Source organism: Scyliorhinus canicula, chromosome 5, assembly GCF_902713615.1.
Source record: "Scyliorhinus canicula chromosome 5, sScyCan1.1, whole genome shotgun sequence".
NCBI classification, from domain to species: domain Eukaryota; kingdom Metazoa; phylum Chordata; class Chondrichthyes; order Carcharhiniformes; family Scyliorhinidae; genus Scyliorhinus; species Scyliorhinus canicula.
This window is the reverse complement of record NC_052150.1, coordinates 7,964,812-7,989,814: the sequence shown is the minus strand read 5'-3', so window position 1 is coordinate 7,989,814 and position 25,003 is coordinate 7,964,812. Positions and strand designations below refer to the sequence as shown.

Genomic DNA, 25,003 nt, shown 5'->3' with positions numbered 1-25,003 from the left:
CTGTAATAGACTCCAAGCTTGTTTAAATTCCATTTGCCCCAGGGTTGCCGATCAGACGGTCAATTAGATGCCCTGAGCTCCACTCTCTCTCATCAGTTCCCCCACCTCCCCCATAACAACCCTTGATTCCCTGAGAGATCTTAAATCTTTCAATCCCAGTCTTGGAAATACTCGGCAATGGAACATGCACATCCCTCTGTGGTAGAGAAGATTCACAGCCTGTGCATGAAGAAATATCTGCTTGCCTCAATCTGAAAACTTATCCTGAGACTGTGCCCTGTGTTTTGGGTTCCTTAGACAGGGGAAAACAAGCTGTAAAATCCCATCAGAACCTTGCGTGGTTCAATGCGATCACCTCTCATTCTTCTAAACCCCTGAGAGCATAGGCCCAATTTACCCAACCTCTTACCATCGGACAGCCCCGATCCCTGAATCGAGTCGAGTGAACCTTTTGCTGTACCCCCCCCCCACTGCCAGTATATCCTTCCTTCGAGACCGAGGCCAAAACTGCACCCAGTACTCCAGGTATGGTCTCACCAAAGCCCCATCCAATCCACTCTTGGAATGGAAGTATTATCTTTCAGTCAGGTTCCCTCTGTCCTCTTGAACTCCAGGTAGGAAATCGGTCAAAAATAGAATCCTACTAAATGCGTGTTCGAACAGCACCATGTCAACCACAAATTAACACTCTGAGAAAGTAGGGAGATTCACAATTGTGCATCAAGAATTGATTTTCTGTGATTGGCGTTAAGTACCTCTCTTGAGTAATATACGAGGAACTTGAAGCTTGCTGAAAAGAGAGACCTGTTGCTGAAGCGTTTCATCTTCCACTCACCAGGACAAACACAAGAATACCAAATTTAAAACAATCACGATTCATACCGCAGCAGAATAGGGCGCTGATTGGTTCGCAAGTCGATTCAGATTGGCCAAATTGTTGCCATGGAGAAAGCAATGGGGAAGGATAGGCTGCCCTGGAGGGGGACTCTTGCTCTGCTTTTGCCCGAAGGTGTCTTGGATTGGGAAGACTGATGTTAGATACAAAGCAAGCAAGCTGAAACGACTCTCAAGTGAAGGGTTATAACTGAAAGCTTGATTAGGCTAAAGCAATTGTTCAAACTGAAGTTTGAATGAATGTTAAGTTTGTGGAGAATCAGGAGGGGACTCTGTTGACGAGTACAGCGGCCGAAATCTCAGAGAATTGGGGTAAAATGCTAAAAATGTGGCATTTCTCTGGCGTTTTGGGTTGTTGTCCTGTGCAGCGTGAGATGGAGAAGACCTAGCGGGATTTCAGGGGCAAAGGACGGAGCTTGGTCAAGCATTGACCCTCTGGACAACCCTGGACATCAAAACTCCAAGCAGGCTAACTAAGCGATATCAGCTGCTGAGACTGACTGAACTGCGGGTTTGCCTTCAATCTCCTCAGCCCAAAACTCTGGAATCCCCTCCCTTAACCTCTCCGTCTCCTCACTTCTGCCCCCCTTTAAGCGGCTGCTTCTTCAGCCTGCCTCTTCAGCTTTTGGTCTTAAGGTGGCCCTCTGACGAATTCTAATTTATAACGGCACGGTAATAGCACTGTTGCTTCACAGCACCAGGGTCCCAGGTTCGATTCCCGGCTTGGGTCACTCTGTATAAAGTCTGCACGTTCTCCCTGTGTGTGCGTGGGTTTCCTCCGGGCACTCCGGTTTCCTCCCACAAGTCCTGAAAGACGCGTTGTTAGTTGAATTGGACATTCTGAATTCTCCCTGTGTACCCGAACAGGCGTTCGAGTATGGCGACTAGGGGCTTTTCACAGTAACTTTATTGCCGTGTTAATGTAAGCCTACTTGTGACACTAATAAAGATTATTATAATTATAATGCTCCTGTACATCATCTTGGGATGTTTTAATATGTTAAAGGTGCGATACAAATGCAAGTTGCAGATGTTGAGACTTTTTATTTCTGTAATTGAGATCCAGTAGCATTTTATAAAAAGATAATGATGCACTGAAGGTGATTTGATTTATTTATTGTGATGTTCCTTGCACCATCTTTAATGACTATATTTGCGGCTGCAGGTGATTCAGTGTCCGAACCTTTATAACCGTTTTGTATTACAGTGTTTTATACAGTCAGATCAGGATGATTAAACCCAAACTGCCCAGCCGTGGTGTCACGCTAACAGCCTGACTGAACTGCTTGCAGTTTATTTCACTTGTGACGCTACTTGAGAAAAGATTAGTTCCATGCGTTTTTATTAATGGACTTGAGCATTAGCTATACAACAAAGAGCATCCATTTTATTGCCCGCCTCCGCAACCAGAAGATGATGAAACCTCAGCCACCATTCACCCCCGCCCCTCCCCAACCCACATTCCCTCGTGAGAGAGGCCAATAAAAGGCTGCTGTGTTGGCGAGACTGCCTTGCGGTACTGCGCGACCTAGCTCCTTATCAATGCCCCATTGTGGCAGTCTAATTACTGTTTTCTCTCTCCCAACAGCATTCAGCAAGCGGAAATGGGAGCTGCCATGGATGCGTTGGAAAAATGTAAGAGGATTTCTCTTTTGACCTTTTACTATCTTTGTCCTTTCTTTAATTCTTAGAAACCTCACAAGTGACTTAGTTGTACATTTGGATTGGAAGCTGATGCATAAGTAGGCGACCGAGGCATTTCGGAAGATTGTGCTGCGCAAAAGTCCAAATCGGAAAACTCAGCCAAATCAAAGGTGCTTTAGACAGATCAGGCCACAGCCTTCATTCTGATCCTTAAAAGCAAGGTTAGCCCATTAACTAAAACTGTGGCAACCTTTATCTGAGTGACAGCATTCACACTTCTGAGTCCCAAAGTACACAGGGATCGAACCCCATTCTTCGCAGTCCCAGTAGATATGAATTTGGGGTAATGTTCAGCTGATTGGGTGGATTATGTATGAATTACATCCTCTTTGGTCTACAAAATTATGAGGGGCATAGACAGAGTGGATAGCCAGAGGCTTTTTCCCAGGGTCGAGGGGTCAATTACTAGGGGGCATAGGTTTAAGGTGCGAGGGGCAAGGTTTAGAGGAGATGTACGAGGCAAGTTTTTTACACAGAGGGTAGTGGGTGCCTGGAACTCGCTGCCGGAGGAGGTGGTGGGAGCAGGGACGATAGTGACGTTTAAGGGGCATCTTGACAAAGGATGGGAATAGAGGGATATGGACCCAGGAAGTGTAGAAGATTTTAGTTTAGATGGGCAGCATGGTCGGTGCAGGCTTGGAGGGCCGAAGGGCCTGTTCCTGTGCTGTACTTTTCTTTGTTCTTTGTTCTCCCCCTTCCCCTCTGCTATCGGGCTAATCACCTTTATTGGCTGGTTTAAAGATAGCTATGACCACGAAAACAGCAATCTTAACTGTCCGGTCGTTTAGTCAGCCCATGAATCCTCCCACTACTTTATTTCTTCAAGGACAGGTACAACAATTGAAAGTCAGAAACGTTTTGTTCCCGTACCAGCCTCCCCGAACAGGCGCTGGAATGTGGCGACTGGGGGCTTTTCACAGTAACTTTATTGAAGCCTACTCGTGACAATGAGCGATTTTCATTTCATTTCATTTCATTTGGGGCAAATCCTGAATAACTGAGTGTTGCAGGGAGAACACAGATTTGCGGAGTAGCTCCACAGCGCTCTTGCTCAATTGAATTTCCGCGTTCAGCCTGAATGGGGCTTTTCTCTGAGGGGTGGGGCTGCTTTGAGTAAAACAGTCCTTGGGTTCATTTGAGGAAGACCCACACCTCAGTCACATCGAGGGCAACAGCAAGCTGGCTCGATCACGCCAGTGATTCTCTCTCCACGGGCCTCCTGCCCTAACCTCTTCACCGCACCTCGTCCATATATCCCTCTGTTCCTTTCTCCCCTTTGTGTTTGTATATTGTGGGTGACACGGTGGCACAGTGGTTGGCATTGTTGCTTCACAGCGCTAGGGTCCCAGGTTCGATTCCCGGCTTGGGTCACTGTCTGTGCGGAGTCTGCACGTTCTCCCCGTGTCTGCGTGGGTTTCCTCCGGGTGCTCCGGTTTCCTCCCACAAGCCCCGAAAGTCGTGCTTGTTAGGTAATTTGGGCATTCTGAATTCTCCCTCTGTGTACCCGAACAGGTGCCGGAGTGTGGGGACCAGGGGCGTTTCACAGTAACCTCATTGCAGTATTAATGTGAGCCTACTTGTGACAATAATAAAGATTATTATTATTATCCAGCTTCCCCTTAAATACATCTGAATTAATCACCTCAGCCACCCCCTGTCGAAGAGAGTTCCATAACCTCAGCAACTTGGATAAATACATTCCTCCTGATTCCCCTCTTGAATTTATTTTAGCGGTTGTCTTATCGTCATGTCTCCTAGTTCTCCTGTCAGTGGAACAATGTTGTTTGTCTCTATCCTTCCAAACCCTTTCATTGCCTTAATGACCTCTGTCAGGTCATGCCTCTGCCTCCCATTTTGTACAGTAAGGAGCCCCCGCCCTGTCCACTCTTCCCTGTATCTCTGTATATCCTCTCAATTCCGGTGCCATCCTTGTGAAGGTTTTTTTGCATCGCCTTTGGTGCCTCTAATAATGCCTTCTGCAATACGGAGCCCAGAACTGTTCAAAGTACTCCGATGTGGTCTGAGCAAGCTTCGATAACAATTTAAAAATCACATCTCTGCTTTTCAACTCTCTCCCTCGAGAAATTCATCCCATTTCGATTTTTAAAATTTTTTTCGAGGCGTGGCCTCCCTATTCCTTCACTTTAAAATGATGGGCCTGAGGATTGAAATCAGCTCTATTATCGTTGCTGCAGCCTTTCGAGTTGAGCAAAGCTGCCTCTTGAGCTTTGAAGCATTAGAGAAAGCAGCACCCTTCAACGATATTGCAGAATGTTCATCTTTAGAAACACTCTGTGTTGATTGTGGTTTGAGATTTCTGTGCACAAAGAATACAGCTGAGCCAGGCTGTGGCTGCTGACTATTAAATGACCATCTTTGATGTGTGTGCACCTGTTGATAGGAGGAGATCACGATGTGTGTTGCCTGGCATATTGTTTAGAACAAGACATCAGCAAGTTTTCCGTTCCTAGACTATTAACCATCAAATCCTGGGGTGAGCAAATGATGTCTTGAAAGGAGCTAACCTGTTGGAGATTGGTGTCTGAAGCTTAAAGATGAAAGATCCATTGCAACGCATCAAGTACCAAAGTCGAACTTGTAATTATAGAGTTGCCTAAGGAACATCAATGTTAAATTGAGGTGGGAGGGAGGATCAGGGGGAGATAATTGCCCTGTTCATGGCCTCGTAGCAGATGAATTTTGGGTAGACGGAATTCAATCAAAATAATTATCATGTTAGTTTGCTCATCACTATTAATGGATAGCTCTGCTAGCTAGTCGATAATCACTCAGTAATCTTGTCGGGCTCTTCATTGAATTTTTGTGTTAGCTCGGAAAGAAACCGATTGGTTCTATTGTTCTGTTCCATTGAAGTGAGGATTCTGGCTGTTTCCCACAAAGGTAATTCATGTGCTGCCATTCTTATCATTCCCCCCCCCGTGTGCCGGTCCCGACCAGCATCCCATAGATGCTGGAAATCCTAAATTATAGAAAGAGCAAATGTTGGAAGTGACTTGGCTGGCCTGGCTGCATCTGTGGAGCGAGAGAAACAGAGCTAACGTTTCGGGTCCACGACCTTTTTGAAAGCCCCCGAAATATTAACCGTTTTTGTCTCCCACGGATATCGTTGAGCAGTGTTCTTATTTTCCCCAGCCGTAGCGTTTCGTCGTACAAATAAAGTGTTGGGTGGGGTTGCTGGGTTATGGGGATGGGGTGGAAGTGTTGACCTTGGGTAGGGTGCTCTTTCCAAGAGCCAGTGCAGACTCGATGGGCCGAATGGCCTCCTTCTGCACTGTAAATTCTATAAAAATCTGATTTTGGCCAGTTCAGTACGTGAGCTTTTCCCAGACAATGGGATTGTTCTGAAATTGGTCATGTAGAACACGATGTGATAACACTATGCCCGCACACACGAGTACGGCCTCAACCGGGACCTTGGAATCATGTCTCACTACATTCACCCCCCAACATCTGGCCTGGGTTTGCGATACCCTACCAACTGTCCTGGCTTGAGGCAATTCACACCTCTTTAACCTGGGCTTATCCCTCTCTCTCCAGTCGCACTGTCTGGGCCTGTAAAGACTTAATTACCTGCTTAGACTCACATTCAAAGTGTCGTCTTGCATCTTTGACGTTATCCATATATGTGTTTATGGAACCCACCTCTTCACTCACCTGAGGAAGGAGCAGTGCTCCGAAAGCTAGTGATTCCAAACAAACCTGTTGGTCTTTAACCTGGTGTTGTAAGACTTAGACCAGAAGACATAGGAGAATTAGGCCACACAGCCCATCGAGTCTGCTCTGCCATTCAATCATGGCTGATATTCTTCTCATCCTCATTCTCCTGCCTTCTCCCCATAACCCCTGATCCCCTTCTCCGTGTGTAATAAATGCAGGGACTGACCAGCACACGCCTGGGATTTTCTACTTCGCACATTGCATGAGCCACCTCAGTCAGCCATGTGGGGCATCACGCCGTTCAGCCTCAAATACAACTGTCCATATGTTCCTGTGTGCCAGCCATGGTCCAGTGGGTAGCACGCTCTGCTCTCAGCCTAAAGGTTGTGGGTCCATGTCCCATTCTCGGGGCCTGAATCTAGGCTGATGCTCTGGTGCAGTGATCCTCAGTGTCCTGGTCAACAATTCTGTTTCAGTAAACATTGATGGGCCAAATGGCCACCTTCTGCACTGTAAATGACGTTGTGACAGAAACTGATTATCTGCTCACTGTCACATTGCGTTTGGTAGCTTGCTGAGTTTGGGCAGCAGGGTAGCATGGTGGTTAGCATAAATGCTTCACAGCTCCAGGGTCCCAGGTTCGATTCCCGGCTGGGTCACTGTCTGTGCGGAGTCTGCACGTCCTCCCCCTGTGTGCGTGGGTTTCCTCCGGGTGCTCCGGTTTCCTCCCACAATCCAAAGATGTGCGGGTTAGGTGGATTGGCCATGCTAAATTGCCCCTTAGTGTCCTAAAAAATAAGGTTAAAGGGGGGGTTGTTGGGTTACGGGTATAGGGTGGATACGTGGGTTTGAGTAGGGTGATCATTGCTCGGCACAACATCGAGGGCCGAAGGGCCTGTTCTGTGCTGTACTGTTCTAATTCTAATTCTAAAATAGACTGCCATGGTTCCTATCCGCCAGCAGTAAACCACCCTTTAAAAATACCTCATGAGCTGTAAAGCACTTGGGACATTCTGTGGCCCTGTAAGGTGCTTTATGAATGGAAGTCTTTTCCCAAATGACCTGCCCTACTGTCTTATTCTGAGGAAAAAACCTTTCATTTTGTGAATTCTGTGAACAAATACCGATGCAGAGAACCATACTTATGTACCCAAAAATGCTGTCTGTTTTTTCCTGTCATGGGATGTGGGCGTCGCTGGCTGGGCCAGCATTTGTTGCCCATCCCTAATTGCCCTTGAACTGAGTGGCTTGCTCGGCCACCTCAGATGGCAGTTAAGAGTCAACCACTTTGTCGTGGGTCTGGAGTCATATGTAGGCCAGACCAGGTAAGGACATAAGAAAAAGTTGGTTTACACTGTGCAACAGGTGATTTAAGAAAGCGAAAGGAATGTTGTCCTTCATTGCTAGAGGGATGGAGTTTAAGGCTAGGGAAGTTATGCTGCAATTGTATAAGGTGTTAGTGAGGCCATACCTAGAGTATGTGTTCAGTTTTGGTCTCCTTACTTGAGAAAGGACGTTCTGGCACTGGAGGGTATGCAGAGGAGATTCACTAGGTTAATCCCAGAGCTGAAGGGGTTGGATTATGAGGAGAGGTTGAGCAGACTGGGACTGTACTCGTTGGAATTTAGAAGGATGAGGGGGGATCTTATAGAAACATATAAAATTATGAAGGGAATAGATAGGATAAATGCAGGCTGGTTGTTTCCACTGGTGGGTGAAAGCAGAACTAGGGGACATAGCCTCAAAATAAGGGGAAGTAGATTTAGGACTGAGTTTAGGAGGAACTTCTTCACCCAAAGGGTTGTGAATCTATGGAATTCCTTGCCCAGTGAAGCAGTTGAGGCTCCTTCATTAAATGTTTTTAAGATGCAGATTGATAGTTTTTTGAAGAATAAAGGGATTAAGGGTTATGGTGTTCGGGCCGGAAAGTGGAGCTGAGTCCACAAAAGATCAGCCATGATCTCATTGAATAGCGGAGCAGGCTCGAGGGGCCAGATGGCCTACTCCTGCTCCTAGTTCTTATTTCCTTACCGAAAGGACATTAGTAAACTTAATGGAGTTTTACAACCACCATGATAGTTGTCGTAGTCACCATTACTGAGACTAGCGTTATATTCCAGACTTACTAATTGAATTGAAGTATTGCTGAAAAAATACATTTTGTCAAATCTTTTCTTCTTGAATTGATCAGGACTGCTGCAAGAATACCATTGTCAGGGGAAACGGCAACTTTATACTGAATGAGAAAGCACATTTGCCTGTACTGAAAGCTGCATATATTAATACACAGGGCCCTGTTCTATTCAGGCAGAAAGAACATGTACACATATTGCGCCTATTTCAGCTAAACAAAATAAGTGATAGCCATTCACTGGTTTGTTCCTCAGGGCAATGTTTTGGCCAGTCAGAGTCAAACTGCCTGGTTTAAATTTTCAAACAATGCTTGGCAGTTAACTGTCCATCACTATTAACTGGCGCGTTCCCCAGTGCAGCACCTCTACCAAGTAGAGTCCACTTGCCAACTAATCAGCACTCTCTTCTCATGCGGTATAAAATTGTTGTTTCCCCTGACCTTCTTGTCCTGATGAGTTCAAGATGAAAAACTTTGACCATAAAAGCTCAGGAGGTCCGCGAAGGTAAATCCAAAAGAAGTTTTAATTTGCCAACAAATGTAAAGGCCCCGAGGTGAATTATACTCGCAAGGTACCAATTGGGACCAATGCCCTCGCCGGTCCCAGTCCAGGCTGGCTTTTATGAGGAGATTTTTGCAAGGGGGGGGGGGTGTGCCTTCCAGGAGTTCCATAGGGAATCGATTGGGGTGTCCCCGTGGCTCTCGTGAGGGTTATTACATCGACAAAAACAATACTCAAGTTCTGTACGGCCAAACGGCCCACTTTAAATTAAATTCCATCAGTCGCTCTGGTGAGATTTGAACCTGTGTCACCAGGGCATTAGCCTGGGTTTCTGCATTACTAGCCTTTTGATAGTAGCACTAAACTACCGTGTGTGTGTGTTTCCCTCCACCCCTTCCACACGCTCTCCCCCCCCCCCCCACCCCCCCCTCCTTTGATAATGCAGTCAATAAATATCGATTTACGCAACTTTGGTTTTTCTTTGTTCACTGAACATAAAAAGCAAAAGCTTTAGTATTGGCTGGTCGGTGGGTCACTTGGCAAAACCTAATGCTTCTTTCTGTATTCTTGTTCTCTGTACTATTCAATGAGGGGAAATCACAGTGTGACTGTACCTTTTAAGAGCTTTGCATGCTGACGTTTAATCCGCTTGCTACAGTCACAGGACCTACCTCCCGCTCATGCTCGCAATGAGAGCCTGACTCCAGACTAGACACTTGTATCTTTCTCGGGAGTGTCTTGCTGTTACTTCTCTTGTGGAAAAAGGTTCTCTTGGCTTGGAATCTATCAACGTGTTTTAATGCTTGCTCTGCTGTCCCCTGCTTGAAAACTCATTCGTAAGAGTTCCGCTAGTCACATCAAGTTTCACTACCATGGGGAATGTGGTGCTTTTGTTTTTCAAAGGTTACCTGGGACAAATTGAAAGTCGCAGGCATTCAGATTGTGTGTTCTCGGTGGTTGCACAAATATCAAAGACGTGTTTATTACCTTCGACTGATGCTTAGTTTTGAGAAATGGGGAAAGGTCTTCTGTCCGCAGTATTGGAGGAGCAGAAACCTTCTCCAGTTAAATATTGGGAAGACCAAAACTATTGTCTTTGATCCGTGTTGCTGTTCCAGAGCCATTGGCGTTATGCTTCTCCCAGGCAACACTCTGAGGCTGAGCGAATCGGTTGGCAAACTTGGTGTCATGTTTGACACCAAAATGAGTTTCTGACCACATGTCTGACCCCGTCACTGAGATCGCCTATTTCCACCTCCATACCCATTACTGACCTCACCCCCACCCAGTGTATTTGCTGCCGATACCCTCATCCATATCTTTGTCACATCTGATTATTCTCATGCAGTTTTCCCTGGCCTCTCTCCTATCCTTCATCAACTTGAGGGCATCCAACACTCTGCTGTTCACGTCCTAACTGGCATCAAGTCCTATGCATCTCTGAGCTCTGTGCTCGCTGGCTTACACTGGTTCTGCTCAAGCATCGCCTCAATTCTAAAGGTCACATGGTTTCATATCCCTCCCTGATCTTTCCTCCTCCCAATCCCTGTAATCCCCCTCCACCCCTCCGAGAAATTCGCACTCCTCTAATCCTGGCCCCTTGAGCATCCCTGGTTGTAATCTCTCCACCATTGATGGATGCAGACTCCGCACAGAGTGACCACAGGTTCGGATGCGAAAACTGGGTTTATTAACATAGATAAACGAGACTATTCCGCTCCCCAAAGTCTCCTCCCGCCCCGACCTTCACATAGGCCGGGGTTTTTATATCGCACCAGCTCTCCTCGTTGAGGGGACGTTCGTACTCGGCAGAGGTTATGGGAAGGTCCACACCCTGTGAGCTCCGTGGGGGGGGGTGGGGGTGGGGGGGGGGGGGGGGGGGGGGTTGTAACAACAGCGTACTTTCATCTGCCACAATCCTAAACTCTGGAATTTCCTTGCCGAATCTCTCTGACTCTCTACCCGTCGCTCCCCCTTTAAGCAGCTTGGTAAAACCGAATATCTAATTTCTATGCGGCTTGGCGTCGTATTTTTATTTGCTAATGCTCTTACAAAAGTGGCTTGGGATGCGTTGCTATTTGAAAGGTGCTGTAGAAATACAAGCTGTTGTTGCCCCTCCAGAAGGGCTTGTAAAGAAATGCTCGAACTCGATTGTTGAAAACAAGGCCGCCTAACTTCTGTTTCTTCCACTCTGTAAATGTCAGTTCTCTGAACTGGGCATGTGGCCAGCAGTTTTAAATGGAACGCAGAAGCCGTAGCTGGCTGTGATCATTGTTCTAAGATGGTTGCTAAGCCGAGCACCGACCTTGTTATGGCCGGAGAGGGTGGGAAGAGGAACAATTGAAGCCCTCCCCCCAGCAGAGACGGCTCTGCCAGTGTCGAATTCTGCACCCTGGTGCCAGGCTGTGCGCGAGAATCTGCCTACGTGAGGGCATAGCTGTCTCACAGATCTTGCAATGTTTACATGGGTGCGCTCACTCTCTGGGTATTTTGTTGCAGACGAGTGATGATCTCATCTGAAGATCTTTTTTTTTGAACAAGAGCTTTTCATCTCTAATCGGCCCTATGTGGAAAATATCAGGATGGTGGCCAGTTCCCAGGTCCACCTGTCGAGGCATTGCACAAATTGAGGCAACAGAACGGAGTGAGGGTTTTCATAAACATTCTGCTCTTGAAATTATAGAACTATTAAAAACTCAGAAGAAGAAGGAGGCCACTCGGCCCCTTGTACCTCTGGTGCTTTGAAAGGGCAGCCATGCTTAGTCCCACGTCATTAGGTTTTGTCTGTAACCCTGTCAGTTCCTCACCCTCAAACCCACTTTTAATATTGTTTATGGAATCTGTTTCCACTGCCGTTCTCAGGTCGACCATTCCAGACCCCGATAACTCTCTCATTTCTCCTCCTCTTCCCGCTGGATGATCTTCCCGTGATATTGAATCCAGTGACCGCTGGGTTTACTCCATCAAAACCTCGATGAGACCGGCACTTCACCTTCCCCGCTCCGACGGGAGCTGTCCCAACTTTTCCAACCTCTGTTCCGAACTGTAGCGACGGACGATTTGGGAGCTGAATATTTAACCCTCGCCTATTTGGGGGGTCGTGCATTATTTGTGGCGTGCTACCTCCCGACTCCCGGGGCACGGCCTTGGGTTTTGGGTCGGGACCCCGATTAGCTGGGAGTCGGAACCCCAAACTGGGCTGGTGGAACAGTCACTGGGAGGGGCTTTACCCAAGTTGGCCAATTACAAGCCAGAGGGCAGCCTTGCTGTCCACTTGAGCAGAGTAGGTGGACTCTCAAAGCTGGAGGGCCTGCACGGTTGAATGAGCAGCAGCTGGCCATTCTAAGTGGGGAGGGGGGTGAGGAGAGTGTCAACATGTTGAAGTGCCCTCACGTTTTAAGCTTTCAAATAAATAAAATGCCCTCGGCAGCTGGGCCATCCCAGGCAGGAGTGCTTCCAAGGTGTGGTCTGTGGCCAGACGTATGACCGGGCACGTGGGGAGCCTACCTTGGGACTGCCCACCATTTTTGCCAACCCTGATCTGCCACAGGGAAACCGCCTTCAGCCAGCCGGGCGCACCCCCAACGCCTCCTGATGTGGGATTGAGGGCTCAGTCCGATCATCCATGATCTTATCAAATGCGGAGCAGGCTCGAGGGCCCAACTAACCCAATTGTGCTCCTAATTCTTGTGTTTCGGAGGGGGGGGGCTGCAGCACTGCCAGAGGCTGGCGAGATTTAGGCCACATTTGGAATACTGCGTGCAGTTCTGGTCGCCACATTACCAGAAGGATGTGGATGCTTTAGAGAGGGTGCAGAGGAGGTTCACCAGGATGTTGCCTGGTATGGAGGGGGATAGCTATGAAGAAAGGTTGAGTAGATTAGGATTGTTTTCGTTGGAAAGACGGAGGTTGAGGGGTGGACCTGATTGAGGTCTACAAAATTATGAGAGGTATGGACAGGGTGGATAGCAGCAAGCTTTTCCCAAAAGTGGGAGTGTCAATTACAAGGGGTCACGATTTCAAGGTGAGAGGGGGAAAGTTTAAGGGAGATGTGCGTGGAAAGTTTTTTATGCAGAGGGTGGTGGGTGCCTGGAACGCTTTGCCAGCGGAGGTGGTAGAGGCGGGCACGATAGCATCATTTAAGAGGCATCTAGACAGATATATGAACAGGCGGGGAACAGAGGGAGGTAGATCCTTGGAAAAAAGGCAACAGGTTTAGATAAAGGATCTGGATCGGCGCAGGCTGGGAGGGCCGAAGGGCCTGTTACTGTGCTGTAATTTCTTTAAAAAAAAAAAAAAATTCCAGTTGGCCTCTCATCATAGGTCTTCACCCTGTTTAACTGGTTACTGGGGAAAATAATAATAATCTTTATTCGTGTCACAAGTAGGCTTATGTTAACACTGCAATGAAGTTATTGTGAAAGCCCCTCGTCGCCACATTCCGGCGCCTGTTCGGGTGCACGGAGGGAGAATTCAGAATGTCCAATTCACCTCACAGCACGTCTTTCGGGACTTGTGGGAGGAAACTGGAGCACCCGGAGGAAACCCACGCAGACACGGGGAGAACGTGCAGACTCCGCACAGACAGTGACCCAAGCCGGGAATCGAACCTGGGACCCGGGAGCTGTGAAGCAACAGTGCTAACCACTGCCTAGGGGGTGGAGTTTAACTGGCATGTCAGCATGTCAGCCAGCAAAACACACTTTCATGCCCACCCACCTCCATAGGAGGGTACAAATCCTGCACCTGGTGTGGGAAGCCAACCTTCTGACTCTACTGTCCCAGTTCCTTGCCTGGAGCCTGTGCAGAGATCAGCCTGGGTGACTTTGAGAGGCAGCAATGTCCTGAGCAAAAGGTGACCAGAGGAATGTAGTTACTCAAAATCCCACCATCAGTATCTGAGCTAACTCGATATACTTCATCTCTGTTACGAGCTGGAATATTATTTAACGGATGATCACCGTAGTTATTTGGAATTGATTCTGTTGACATACAACAACACTTGAAAGATGATGAAATATCTGCCGGCACTTGATTGGAGCGATTGCAAACAAAACTTAGCTCCAAACCACAAAAGGTCACGTTAGGTGGGGTGAGCAAACATTTGGTTAAAGTAGCAAGTTTTGAGGGGCAGCTTGACGGCAGGGTGGGAGGTGATGGGGTTTAGGGAGAGAATTCTGAAGCTTAGAACCCAGGCCACCAGTGGTTTAGTGAAGAAATGTAGGGGTGTGCGGTGGGTCATAATTGGAGGGAGGTGGGGGGGGGGCAGCATTGAAGTAGCTCCATCCACATGTTCTAAGTGTCGAAAGTCACAAAGTGGCGCTGCCAAATTAGTCCCAGAAATGCTGGACTGGGTTTCACAAACAACCCTGCTTAGGTCACTTCAGAGGTATGTTGAGAACCAGCGGCATTGGTGCGGGGCTGGGGTCACGCACAGGCCCAGATCGGATGAATTCGCTTGTCTTCCTCCGCTGAATGTCATGGGCGACACGGTAGCACAAGTGGTTAGCACTGTGGCTTCACAGCTCCAGGGTCCCAGGTTCGGTTCCCGGCTGGGTCACTGTCTGTGTGGAGTCTGCACGTCCTCCCCGTGTCTGCGTGGGGTTTCCTCCGGATGCTCCGGTTTCCTCCCACAGTCCAAAGACGTGCAGGTTAGGTGGATTGGCCATGATAAATTGCCCTTAGTGTCCAGAAATGGTTAGGAGGGGGGTTATTGGGTTACGGGGATAGGGTGGAAGTGAGGTGGGTCGGTGCAGACTCAATGGGCTGAATGGCCTCCTTCTGTACTGTATGTTCTATAATGTTGTTGTGTTTGTCCAATAATTCTGTCATTTTTGGGGTACATTTTCTGTGGTGTTTCATATCCAGGTTTTTTTTTAAGTCGTTAAAATACTCAAAATGCCAGGGTGATATTTGAGCTCATGTTCTCTGGACCAGTACCCCAGTAACATAATCACTATATTACTGTGATGTTCTTGATGAATAAGCTGTGATATTGGGTGCCATAAAAGCCACATTTCTCCAGGAGACATTTTTTCCCCTCTGAAGGTTGAATATTACTAGCACGATCTAACCAAATTGGTACAGAGTCCCGTGACGAGCGCATTTCGTGGGGTGTTTCCCAACACTCGCAACGCCGAGAAGCACCGCGCTATCTGTCAGGACTGTGTTTCAATTCAGTACCTCAGCGAGAATTCCCCTCCGAGGCTCCACTTGGTCCTGTTTCCTGCACTGAGGAGCTCGACTCACCGATCTCCTCCATGTAGGACTGTAGTTCCCTCAACCCCCCCCCCTTCCGAATCACCAATAAGGGGGCCCTTAGGGCTCCCCCGCACCCCACCCCACACACGCAGGGAGCTTTCTGGGCCCGATCCCTGGCACAGTGGCACTGCCAAGTTAACAGTGCAAGGGTGCTAGCCTGGCAGTGCCATAGTTGCTGGGTAGCACCAGCAGTGCCACCCTGCCCAGAGGGCAACCACCTGGGGACCTCCCATCCCCGAGGAGACCACCAACAGGTGCCATTCCGTCTGGTCCCAGTTTGTGGGGACCAGCACTGAATGGCGCTCGGGCGAGGCCTCCGAGGCAAAGGGGTTAGATCCCAACTCCTCAGGTAGATCAGAGAAGTGCACGTTATAGAGTGAGCCTCACTCTTAAGATGCAGGTTTGCAAAATACTGATTCCACCCACAACGGGCGGGATTCAGATCTCACGGATCTTTCTAGAACTCCCGAAGCATGGCGAGTCGGGTAGATCCCAGAAGAGGGATCTCCCGGCATCAACTGGCCAAGCCGCCTTTCGGGCGCACCGCCAGTAGATGACAGGAGCATGTGTGTGAAATAATTCCCTCCCGATATCATTTTAAATGGAGCTCAGCAATGGGCATGTTTTTTTTTAAATATCCCGTTCTGCGCTTAAACACATGAGATGTCATTTTAAAACCATTTATTGTTCCTGTCTTTCTTTCTGCTTTTCATTTTGAAATTTACAAGAGCAAGTAATCTTTATTTGAAATTCCTTGTCCTCGTACCATTCGGCTTTTGCCGAGAGAATGGTGTGAAGACAATTACAAATGTTTCTTAGTTTCTGGATTGCTGCTGAACCCATTTCAGCCCTGGCAAGCTTTCCCCTGCCATTCTTAAGGTAATGTAAGGCATTGATGAAGATGCGCCCAAGTGACCGTGTGCTGTTCTGTCCTTATCTAATGATGTGGAGATGCCGGCGGTTCGCCATTCACCTGAGGAAGGAGCTGTGCTCCGAAAGCTCGTGTTTGAATCAAACCTGTTGGACTTTAACCTGGTGTTGTAAGGCTTCTTACTGTCCTTATCTAAGGCAGTACTTGCCCTTGAGGGAGTGCAACAAAGGTTCTGTAGACTGCGAGGGAAGCAGGGATTGTCCGATGAGGGGAGATTGAGTAGACAGGATCTGTAATCCTTGGAATTTAGAAGAACGAGAGGTGATCTGATTTAAGCATGTAACATTCTTGGATGCCTTGATAGGGGAGATGGTGACGAGTACTTTGCTCTGGGTGGACAATCTAGAACATGGCGTCACAGTCACAGTGTCAGAATAAGGGGTCAACTACTTAGGGCTGAGATCAGGGAAACATTCTTTATTCGGACCTTTGGAATTCCTTACGCCAGAAGGTTGTGAGTGATCGGTCTTCCAACCCGCTCAGGATTGTGGTCAGATTTTTGGTTACAAAGGAAATGCAAGGGTGCAGGGGTCGTGTGGGAAGATGAAGTTGAGGTAGAAGATTGACCCCAGTCCTGTTGCATGGTGGAGCAGGCTCAATGGGTTAAATTGATGTTGGGCAGGCCCTCTATCCTCTCAGTCGTAGGACGGGCAGCTCTGGCACCTCAACAGGCTCGCCATGGAGACCCGCGTCATCAGAGGCATTAATGAAATGGTAAAAGGGTGAGGGTTGAAGCTGTTTGCTCCTCGCAGTTAGGGGGGAAATCCCTGCACAGAAATACTTGGAGCAGCAAGTGGTCTCCCCCCCCCCCCCCCCCCACCGCCGTATTGGGGAATAGAGCGTCTGTCTTTGATTACATCGATGACCCCCCCCATCCCGCCGGCCTGTCACAGGGACATATTCAACTTGAAACATTTACTCTCCCCAGAGATGATGCCAGGCCAGCCCTTCCTGTTTGCATTTCAGACTTCCAGCGGCTTCGGTAGTTTGTTTTTTGCAAAATGATGCAGGCAAAGTTTCCTTTACCTGAAAAAGGCATCTTTGAATAGTATTTATATTCCAACCTATGACTTGTAAAACAACCCTCGACTTTTCTATCCATGGATTCTGTCATTTGGTAAATATTTTAGTATTCAGAACCTTTACATATTGGAGTGTCTGCTTGTGTGTGTGTGTCTGTGTATGTGTATGTGTGTGTGTGTCTGTGTGTGTGTGTGTCTGTGTATGTGTATGCGCTATGCCTGTGTGTGTATGCGGTGTGTGTGTATGTGTGTATGCGTGTGTGTCTGTATGTGTGTGTGCATATGTGTGTGTGCGTGTGTCTATGCGTGTGTGTCTGTGTATGCGTGTGTCTGTGTGTATGCGTGTATGCATGTGTGTGTTCGCATGCGTACTTGTGCCTGCATGCGTGCATGTCTGCATGTCTGTCTGCGTGTGTGGCTGCGCATGTGTGTGTGTGCATCTGCGTGTATGTCTGTGGCATGTATCTGCGTGCCTGTTTGCATGTTCGTGTGTGACTGCACAGGCATGTGTGTGTGTGTATGTGCGCACGTATCTGTGCATCAGCATGCATCTGTGTCTGTGTGCCTGCGAGCGCATGTGCCTGCCCGTGTGTGTGCACGCGCGTACGTCTTGACAAGCTGAAATAAACAATATGCTTCATATGCTCATTGTTCGCTCCCACAATGTGTATTCAGCACTCCAACCTCCCCTTTCCCATCTCCACAACATCTGCACCATTCTGCAGCAAAATCAATTGGATGAATTAGTCCTTCATTGTTCAGTGACTGCTGCAGTGATTTTGTGAAGATTCAATTGTGTTGCCCGTTGAGTATTGAAGAGAGTATGGTGATCTGACTGCCCCGATAAGAAGATGGTACATGCGCAAGCACAAACTGGAGTTTAGAAAAGTTAAATGACAATAGGTGGAAAATAAGCACATTGACAATCAAACCTCAATCATTGAATATTAATGAGGATCTGATGACAACCATTGGAGATTTTAAACAAAAGGGAAATAAATTGGAGGAAAGCACAGCCCTTCAGTCAAATCCACTATTATGTTAGAAAAATTAGATTCAAATGAATACAATTTTCTAACTGGGGTATCGTGAATACTGTACACACGAGTGGATTCAGTTGAATGATGACTTTTATCAAAGCTATTTTGCAATACAAAAAACAAATTAAGGCAGATAATTATATTGAAATAAATGTTAAGCAAATCCCTCCGCACCTAGAGTGTGTTGCCATCAAAAGTGCTCTTCAGCGAGTATGAAGAGGCATGCATTTGAGATAAAGGATGTCATCACCTCCAATCATCAACCAGATTTGTAAACCAGCTTTATTATATTCAGTATTCCCCTCACTCCGACTCCAATAACGAGGGTATGCAGTGTTTAGGTATGATTTATATACACACATACACGCAACATTGGATTGGATTTGATTTGTTTATTGTCACGTGTACCAAGGTACAGTGAAAAGTATTTTTCTGCAAGCAGCTCAACAGATCATTCAGTACATGGAAGAAAAGGGAATTAAACAAAATTCAAGAAAATACATGAGAATACATAAGAGGGCAACACAAGATATACAATGTAACTACATAAGCATTGGCATCGGTTGAAGCATACAGGGTGTAGTGTTAATGAGGTCAGTCAATAAGAGGATCATTTAGGAGTCTGGTGACAGTGGGGAAGAAGCTGTTCTCGAGTCTGTTCGTGCGTGTTCTCAGACTTCTGTGTCTCCTGCCCGATGGAAGAAGTTGGAAAAGTGAGTAAGCCGGGTGGGAGGGATCCTTGATTATGCTGCCCACTTTCCCCCGGCAGCGGGAGGTGTAGATGGAGTCCATGGATGGGAGGCAGGTTCGTGTGATGGACTGGGCGGTATTCACGACTCTCTGAAGTTCCTTGCGGTCCTGGGCCGAGCAGTTGCCATACCAGGCTGTGATGCAGCCCGATAGGATGCTTTCTATAGTGCATCTGTAAAAGTTGGTAAGGGTTAATGTGGACATGCCGAATTTCCTTAGTTTCCCGAGGAAGTATAGGCGCTGTTGTGCTTTCTTGGTGATAGCATTGACGTGAGTGGACCAGGACAGATTTTTGGTGATGTGCACCCCTAGGAATTTGAAACTGCTAACCATCTCCACCTCGGCCCCGTCGATGCTGACAGGGGTGTGTACAGTACTTTGCTTCCTGAAGTTGATGACCAACTCTTTTGTTTTGCTAGCATTGAGGGAGAGATTGTTGTTGTTGTTACACCACTCCACTAGGTTCTCTATCTCCCTCCTGTATTCGGACTCGTTGTTATTCGAGATCCGGCCCACTATGCTCGTATCATCAAACTTGTAGATGGAGTTGGAACCAAGTTTTGCCACGCAGTCGTGTGTGTACAGGGAGTAGAGTAGGGGGCTAAGTACGCAGCCTTGCGGGGCACCGGTATTGAGGACTATTGTGGAGGAGGTGTTGGTGTTCATTTTTACTGATTGTGGTCTGTTGGTCAGAAAGTCAAGGATCCAGTTGCAGAGTGGAGAGCCAAGTCCTAGGTTTTGGAGCTTTGATATGAGCTTGGCTGGGGTTATGGTGTTGAAGGCGGAACTGTAGTCAATAAATAGGAGTCTGATGTAGGAGTCCTTGTTTTCGAGATGCTCTAGGGATGAGTGTAGGGCCAGGGAAATGGAATCTGAAGTGGACCGGTTGCGACGGTATGTGAATTGAAGTGGGTCAAGGCGTTCCGGGAGTATGGAGGTGATGCGCTTCATGATCAGCCTCTCGAAGCACTTAATTACAACTGACGTCAGGGCCACCGGGTAGTCATTGAGGCATGTTGCCTGGTTCTTCTTTGGTAGAATCCCTACAGTGCAGAAGGAGACCATTTGGCCCATCGAGTCTGCACTGACCCTCCGAAAGAACACTCCACCTAGGTCCACGCCCTATCCCCGTATCCGCACGCATTGATCATGGTCAGTCCACCTAACCTGCACATCTTTGGACTGTGGGAGGAAACCGGAGCACCCGGAGGAAACCCACGTACACACGGGGAGAACGTTCAAACTTCACTGAGACAATCACCGGAGGCTGGAATCGAACCCCATGTCCCTGGTGCAAAGACCGTACTGGTTGTCAGAAATTGAATCCTACATGAATAACGCTTAGCTCAGAATGTAAATGTTGCCGCAGTCCCAGAGGACCATAGGCTGCTCTCCCCTGTGAGAGCTGATTGGTGATGGTTTAAGCCGAGGTTCACCACACCTCAGGTGAGTGGCAAGCTTGAGAAGGCGGGGCCTTCATGAGTAACCTCAGCCGGTACGGGGAATTGAACCCTCACTGCTGGCCTCGCTCCGCATCACGGACCAGCCCTTCCGGCCAACTGAGCTCAAGATTCAAGCACGTCAGGACTCGTTGGATTCTTTCCATTTCTCCTCATAACCTGCATCCATGTTCCCAATAAATTCATCTTTCTCAAACATGTTAATTAATATTAACTATTTTTGCTAGAAGTACAACAACTGCCCAAAGCCAAATATGAGGTTAGAAATTCTTCCAACCTTCGTCGTTAATTGGAACTTTGTTAGTGTTTTTTTTTTAAGGTTGTCATGAATTTGCCCAGCAACAGCAGTAAAAAGGATTTAACAAAACATAATGGAATGCAACCTGCCCAGCAACCGGTAGAAATCTGCCTAAAGACAGCAGTAGCCAGTATTCAAAATGCCGGATGAGATGTCTCTCTCCCAGTAATGAAATTATTAGAATCCGATGTGAATACCTTATGAGTAGAAACAATTTATCTCGAAGATCAATGAGGTATACATATGATAATGTCTAGAGCCAAGGAATTTGATGGGGGCAGGCAGCCAAATACACAGACGGTACAAGGTATAATTGCTGGCAGTCTCAGAAGCAAAGGGGGCCAGAAGACACCCAGCAGGTTCAGGAGCAGACAAGCCAGTTTACAGCTCTCAGCCTGAAGGCCAGGTTTTACATCTGACCTCCTCGAAATCTTAGAGCCAAGGCAGTGCAGAACCCCTTCGTAAAGGCAGCTAAATATCTGTGCATGACCAAGACCAGATGTTTCCCAAATTAAATCAATTACATGGGAGCACAGGTTCAAGGTGAGAGGGGGAAGTTTAGGGGCAGGCTTCACACAGCGGGTGGTGAGTGCCTGGAACACGTTGCCAATGGAGTTGATGACGGCCAGCAGGATAGCAATGTTTACGGTGTACCTTGGTAAACACATGAACGGGCGGGGAATGAGGGATATAGATCACTTGAGCAATATGTGTCTGGTTGAGAGTGTGTGTGTGTTTGTGTGTCTGGTTGAGAGTGTGTGTGTGTGTGTGTCTGGTTGAGAGTGTGTGTGTGTGTCTGGTTGAGAGTGTGTGTGTGTCTGGTTGAGAGTGTGTGTGTGTGTCTGGTTGAGAGTGTGTGTGTGTGTGTGGTTGAGAGTGTGTGTGTGTCTGGTTGAGAGTGTGTGTGTGTGTCTGGTTGAGAGTGTGTGTGTGTGTGTCTGGTTGAGAGTGTGTGTGTGTGTGGTTGAGAGTGTGTGTGTGTGTGTCTGGTTGAGAGTGTGTGTGTGTGTGTGGTTGAGAGTGTGTGTGTGTCTGGTTGAGAGTGTGTGTGTGTGTCTGGTTGAGAGTGTGTGTGTGTGTGTCTGGTTGAGAGTGTGTGTGTGTGTCTGGTTGAGAGTGTGTGTGTGTGTCTGGTTGAGAGTGTGTGTGTGTGTCTGGTTGAGAGTGTGTGTGTGTGTCTGGTTGAGAGTGTGTGTGTGTGTGGTTGAGAGTGTGTGTGTGTCTGGTTGAGAGTGTGTGTGTGTGTCTGGTTGAGAGTGTGTGTGTGTGTCTGGTTGAGAGTGTGTGTGTGTGTCTGGTTGAGAGTGTGTGTGTGTGTCTGGTTGAGAGTGTGTGTGTGTGTCTGGTTGAGAGTGTGTGTGTGTGTCTGGTTGAGAGTGTGTGTGTGTGTCTTGTTGAGAGTGTGTGTGTGTGTCTGGTTGAGAGTGTGTGTGTGTGTCTGGTTGAGAGTGTGTGTGTCTGGTTGAGAGTGTGTGTCTGTGTCTGGTTGAGAGTGTGTGTCTGTGTGTCTGGTTGAGTGTGTGTGTGTGTGTCTGGTTGAGTGTGTGTGTCTGGTTGAGTGTGTGTGTGTGTGAGTGTGTGTGTCTGGTTGAGTGTTTTGTGTGTGTGTCTGGTTGAGTGTTTTGTGTGTGTCTGGTTGAGTGTTTTGTGTGTGTGTCTGGTTGAGAGTGTGTGTGTGTCTGGTTGAGAGTGTGTGTGTCTGGTTGAGAGTGTGTGGTTGAGAGTGTGTGTGTGTCTGGTTGTGTGTGTGTGTGTGTGTGTGTGTGTGTCTGGTTGAGTGTGTGTGTGTGTGTGTGTGTCTGGTTGAGTGTGTGTGTGTGTGTGTGTGTCTGGTTGAGAGTGTGTGTGTGTGTGTCTGGTTGAGAGTGTGTGTGTGTGTGTCTGGTTGAGAGTGTGTGTGTGTGTGTGTGTGTCTGGTTGAGAGTGTGTGTGTGTCTGGTTGAGTGTGTGTGTCTGGTTGAGTGTGTGTGTGTGTGTGTGTGTGTGTCTGGTTGAGAGTGTGTGTATATGTGCGTGTGTGTGTATGTGTTTGTGTGTCTGGTTGAGTGTGTATGTGTGTGTGTCTGGTTGAGTGGGTGTGTCTAGTTGAGTGTGTGTGTTTGGTTGAGAGTGTGTGTGTGTCTGGTTGAAAGTGTGTATGTGTGTCTGGTTGAGAGTGTGTGTGTATGTGTGTCTAGTTGAGAGTGTGTGTGTGTCTGGTTGAAAGTGTGTGTATGTGTGTCTGGTTGAAAGTGTGTGTATGTGTGTCTGGTTGAAAGTGTGTGTATGTGTGTCTGGTTGAGAGTGTGTGTGTATGTGTGTCTAGTTGAGAGTGTGTGTGTCTGGTTGAAAGTGTGTGTATGTGTGTCTGGTTGAGAGTGTGTGTGTATGTGTGTCTAGTTGAGAGTGTGTGTGTGTCTGGTTGAAAGTGTGTGTATGTGTGTCTGGTTGAAAGTGTGTGTATGTGTGTCTGGTTGAAAGTGTGTGTATGTGTGTCTGGTTGAGAGTCCGGTGTCTATTGTGATGGTTTAAGCATTTGAGTTTTACGCCGTACAGCCCCTCCCACTTGCCCCTTTGAAATCTTGGCAGAGCTTTGTACAACAGATTTAAACAAATTAAGTGTGTTCACATCCAACCAAATATAACTTTCAATTCTCACTTCTTCGTCACGTATGCAGCAAGATTTATAAAAGACCAATTGTACCCCTACCTCATGCTGTAATCTGTAACTTCATGAAAACGCCTAAAGTTCTGCAGAGGCTGGGAGATGGGAAATAAAACCAGAGACTGATGGTGACACTCGACGGGTCAGGCAGCAGCAACCAAGGAAGGGAGGAGATCAGGTTAATGTGCCAAGCTTGAGGGCTTTCAGCTTGGTGACGCAAACAGCGATGCAGGCGGACAGACAGGGTGGGAAGGACAAGAAAACATTGTATTGTAGAGAAGATTAGGAATTCTCCCAGGTGGCCTACCCTAGAAAAGGGGTGGCAATGAATTAGTCAGAAATGCTGGACATACTGGAAACTCGAGTAACCTCCTACTTCTGGTTGAATTGACCTCCAACCATCCTTATCCAATTTAAATAGGCAAAAACCCAATCAAATGTTCCCATGCATCCAGACTGTGCGATGCTCTTTCTCCTGCACGCTAGTGTCCATAACAGGCTTATTTTGCATCCTATATTTTTAATCAACACCTCCTTCCGTGGAACTAATAACATTTCTACCGCCTTGACAAATGTTAATTTGTTCAGGAGAGAGCTAAGAGCAGAAGAGCCCCACTGATAAAGCCTCACTATTTGTGTTCTGCAAATTAGAATTTCAGAATAAGAGCTTTCCGTTTACAAAGGAGAGCTTCTCCATATTTAGCAGGTTTTTGGTAATTTCTCCAACACGATCTCTGTCGTCGCTTGTAAGGACTCGTGGCCCTGCCCGGAGTTTTTCCTTTGTAAGATGTCCCCCCCCCCCCCCCCCCCCCCCCCCACCCACCATTGTGTGGCTGTTTGGGGGAGCTTGCCATGTTTAAATTGGCCGTGTGTGGCTGGACATCAGAAATACTTTGTTGGTTATGAAATGCTTTGGAAAATCCTCAGATTGTGGAAGGTGCAAGACGAACGAAAGCCTTACTTCAAAGTTTGTTAGAAGAAAGAAAATGTGTCCACAGTTGGATTGGATTCATCTCTGGAGTGATCCATCTATGGAACAGAATGCTTGTGTTGGGGGGGGGGGGGGTGGTTTGCTGGTGGGATTTGATGGAGTGGTGCGGGGGGCTGGTTGCTGGTGGGATGTGGGGGGGAGGGGTTGTTGTTGGTGGGATTTAGTGGAGTTGGGGGGGGGGGTTGCTGGTGGGATTTAGTGGAGGTGGGGGGGGTTGCTGGTGGGATTTAGTGGGGGGGGGGTTGCTGGTGGGAGTTAGTGGGGGGGGGGGTTGCTGGCGGGAGTTAGTGGAGGTGGGGGGGGTTGCGGGTGGGATTTAGTGGAGGTGGGGGGGGAGTTGCTGGTGGGAGTTAGTGGAGTTGGGGGGGGGTTGCTGGTGGGAGTTAGTGGAGTTGGGGGGGGGTTGCTGGTGGGAGTTAGTGGAGTTTGGGGGGGTAGGTTGCTGGTGGGAGTTAGTGGAGTTGGGGGGGGGTTGCTGGTGGGATTTAGTGGAGGTGGGGGGGGGTTGCTGGTGGGATTTAGTGGGGGGGGGGTTGCTGGTGGGAGTTAGTGGGGGGGGGTTGCTGGCGGGAGTTAGTGGAGGTGGGGGGGGGGGTTGAGGGTGGGGTTTAGTGGAAGTGGGGGGGGGGGAGTTGCTGGTGGGAGTTAGTGGAGTTGGGGGGGTTGCTGGTGGGAGTTAGTGGAGTTGGGGGGGTAG

The 25,003-nt window shown here is 48.0% G+C and overlaps 1 protein-coding gene across 2 annotated transcripts in view; it reads left to right on the top strand.

The window, feature by feature from the left end:
- drosha (drosha ribonuclease III) overlaps positions 1-25,003 on the top strand; it is a 199,790-nt gene that overhangs the window by 169,398 nt on the left and 5,389 nt on the right. For both annotated transcript variants that reach the window (XR_005460598.1, XM_038796522.1), the window contains one exon: positions 2,483-2,529. Coding sequence is in view for 1 of the 2 variants with exons in the window: in XM_038796522.1 (XP_038652450.1) it covers positions 2,483-2,529 (47 nt within the window). In the remaining variant the exon portion in view is untranslated. The remainder of the gene's footprint in view (positions 1-2,482; positions 2,530-25,003) is intronic.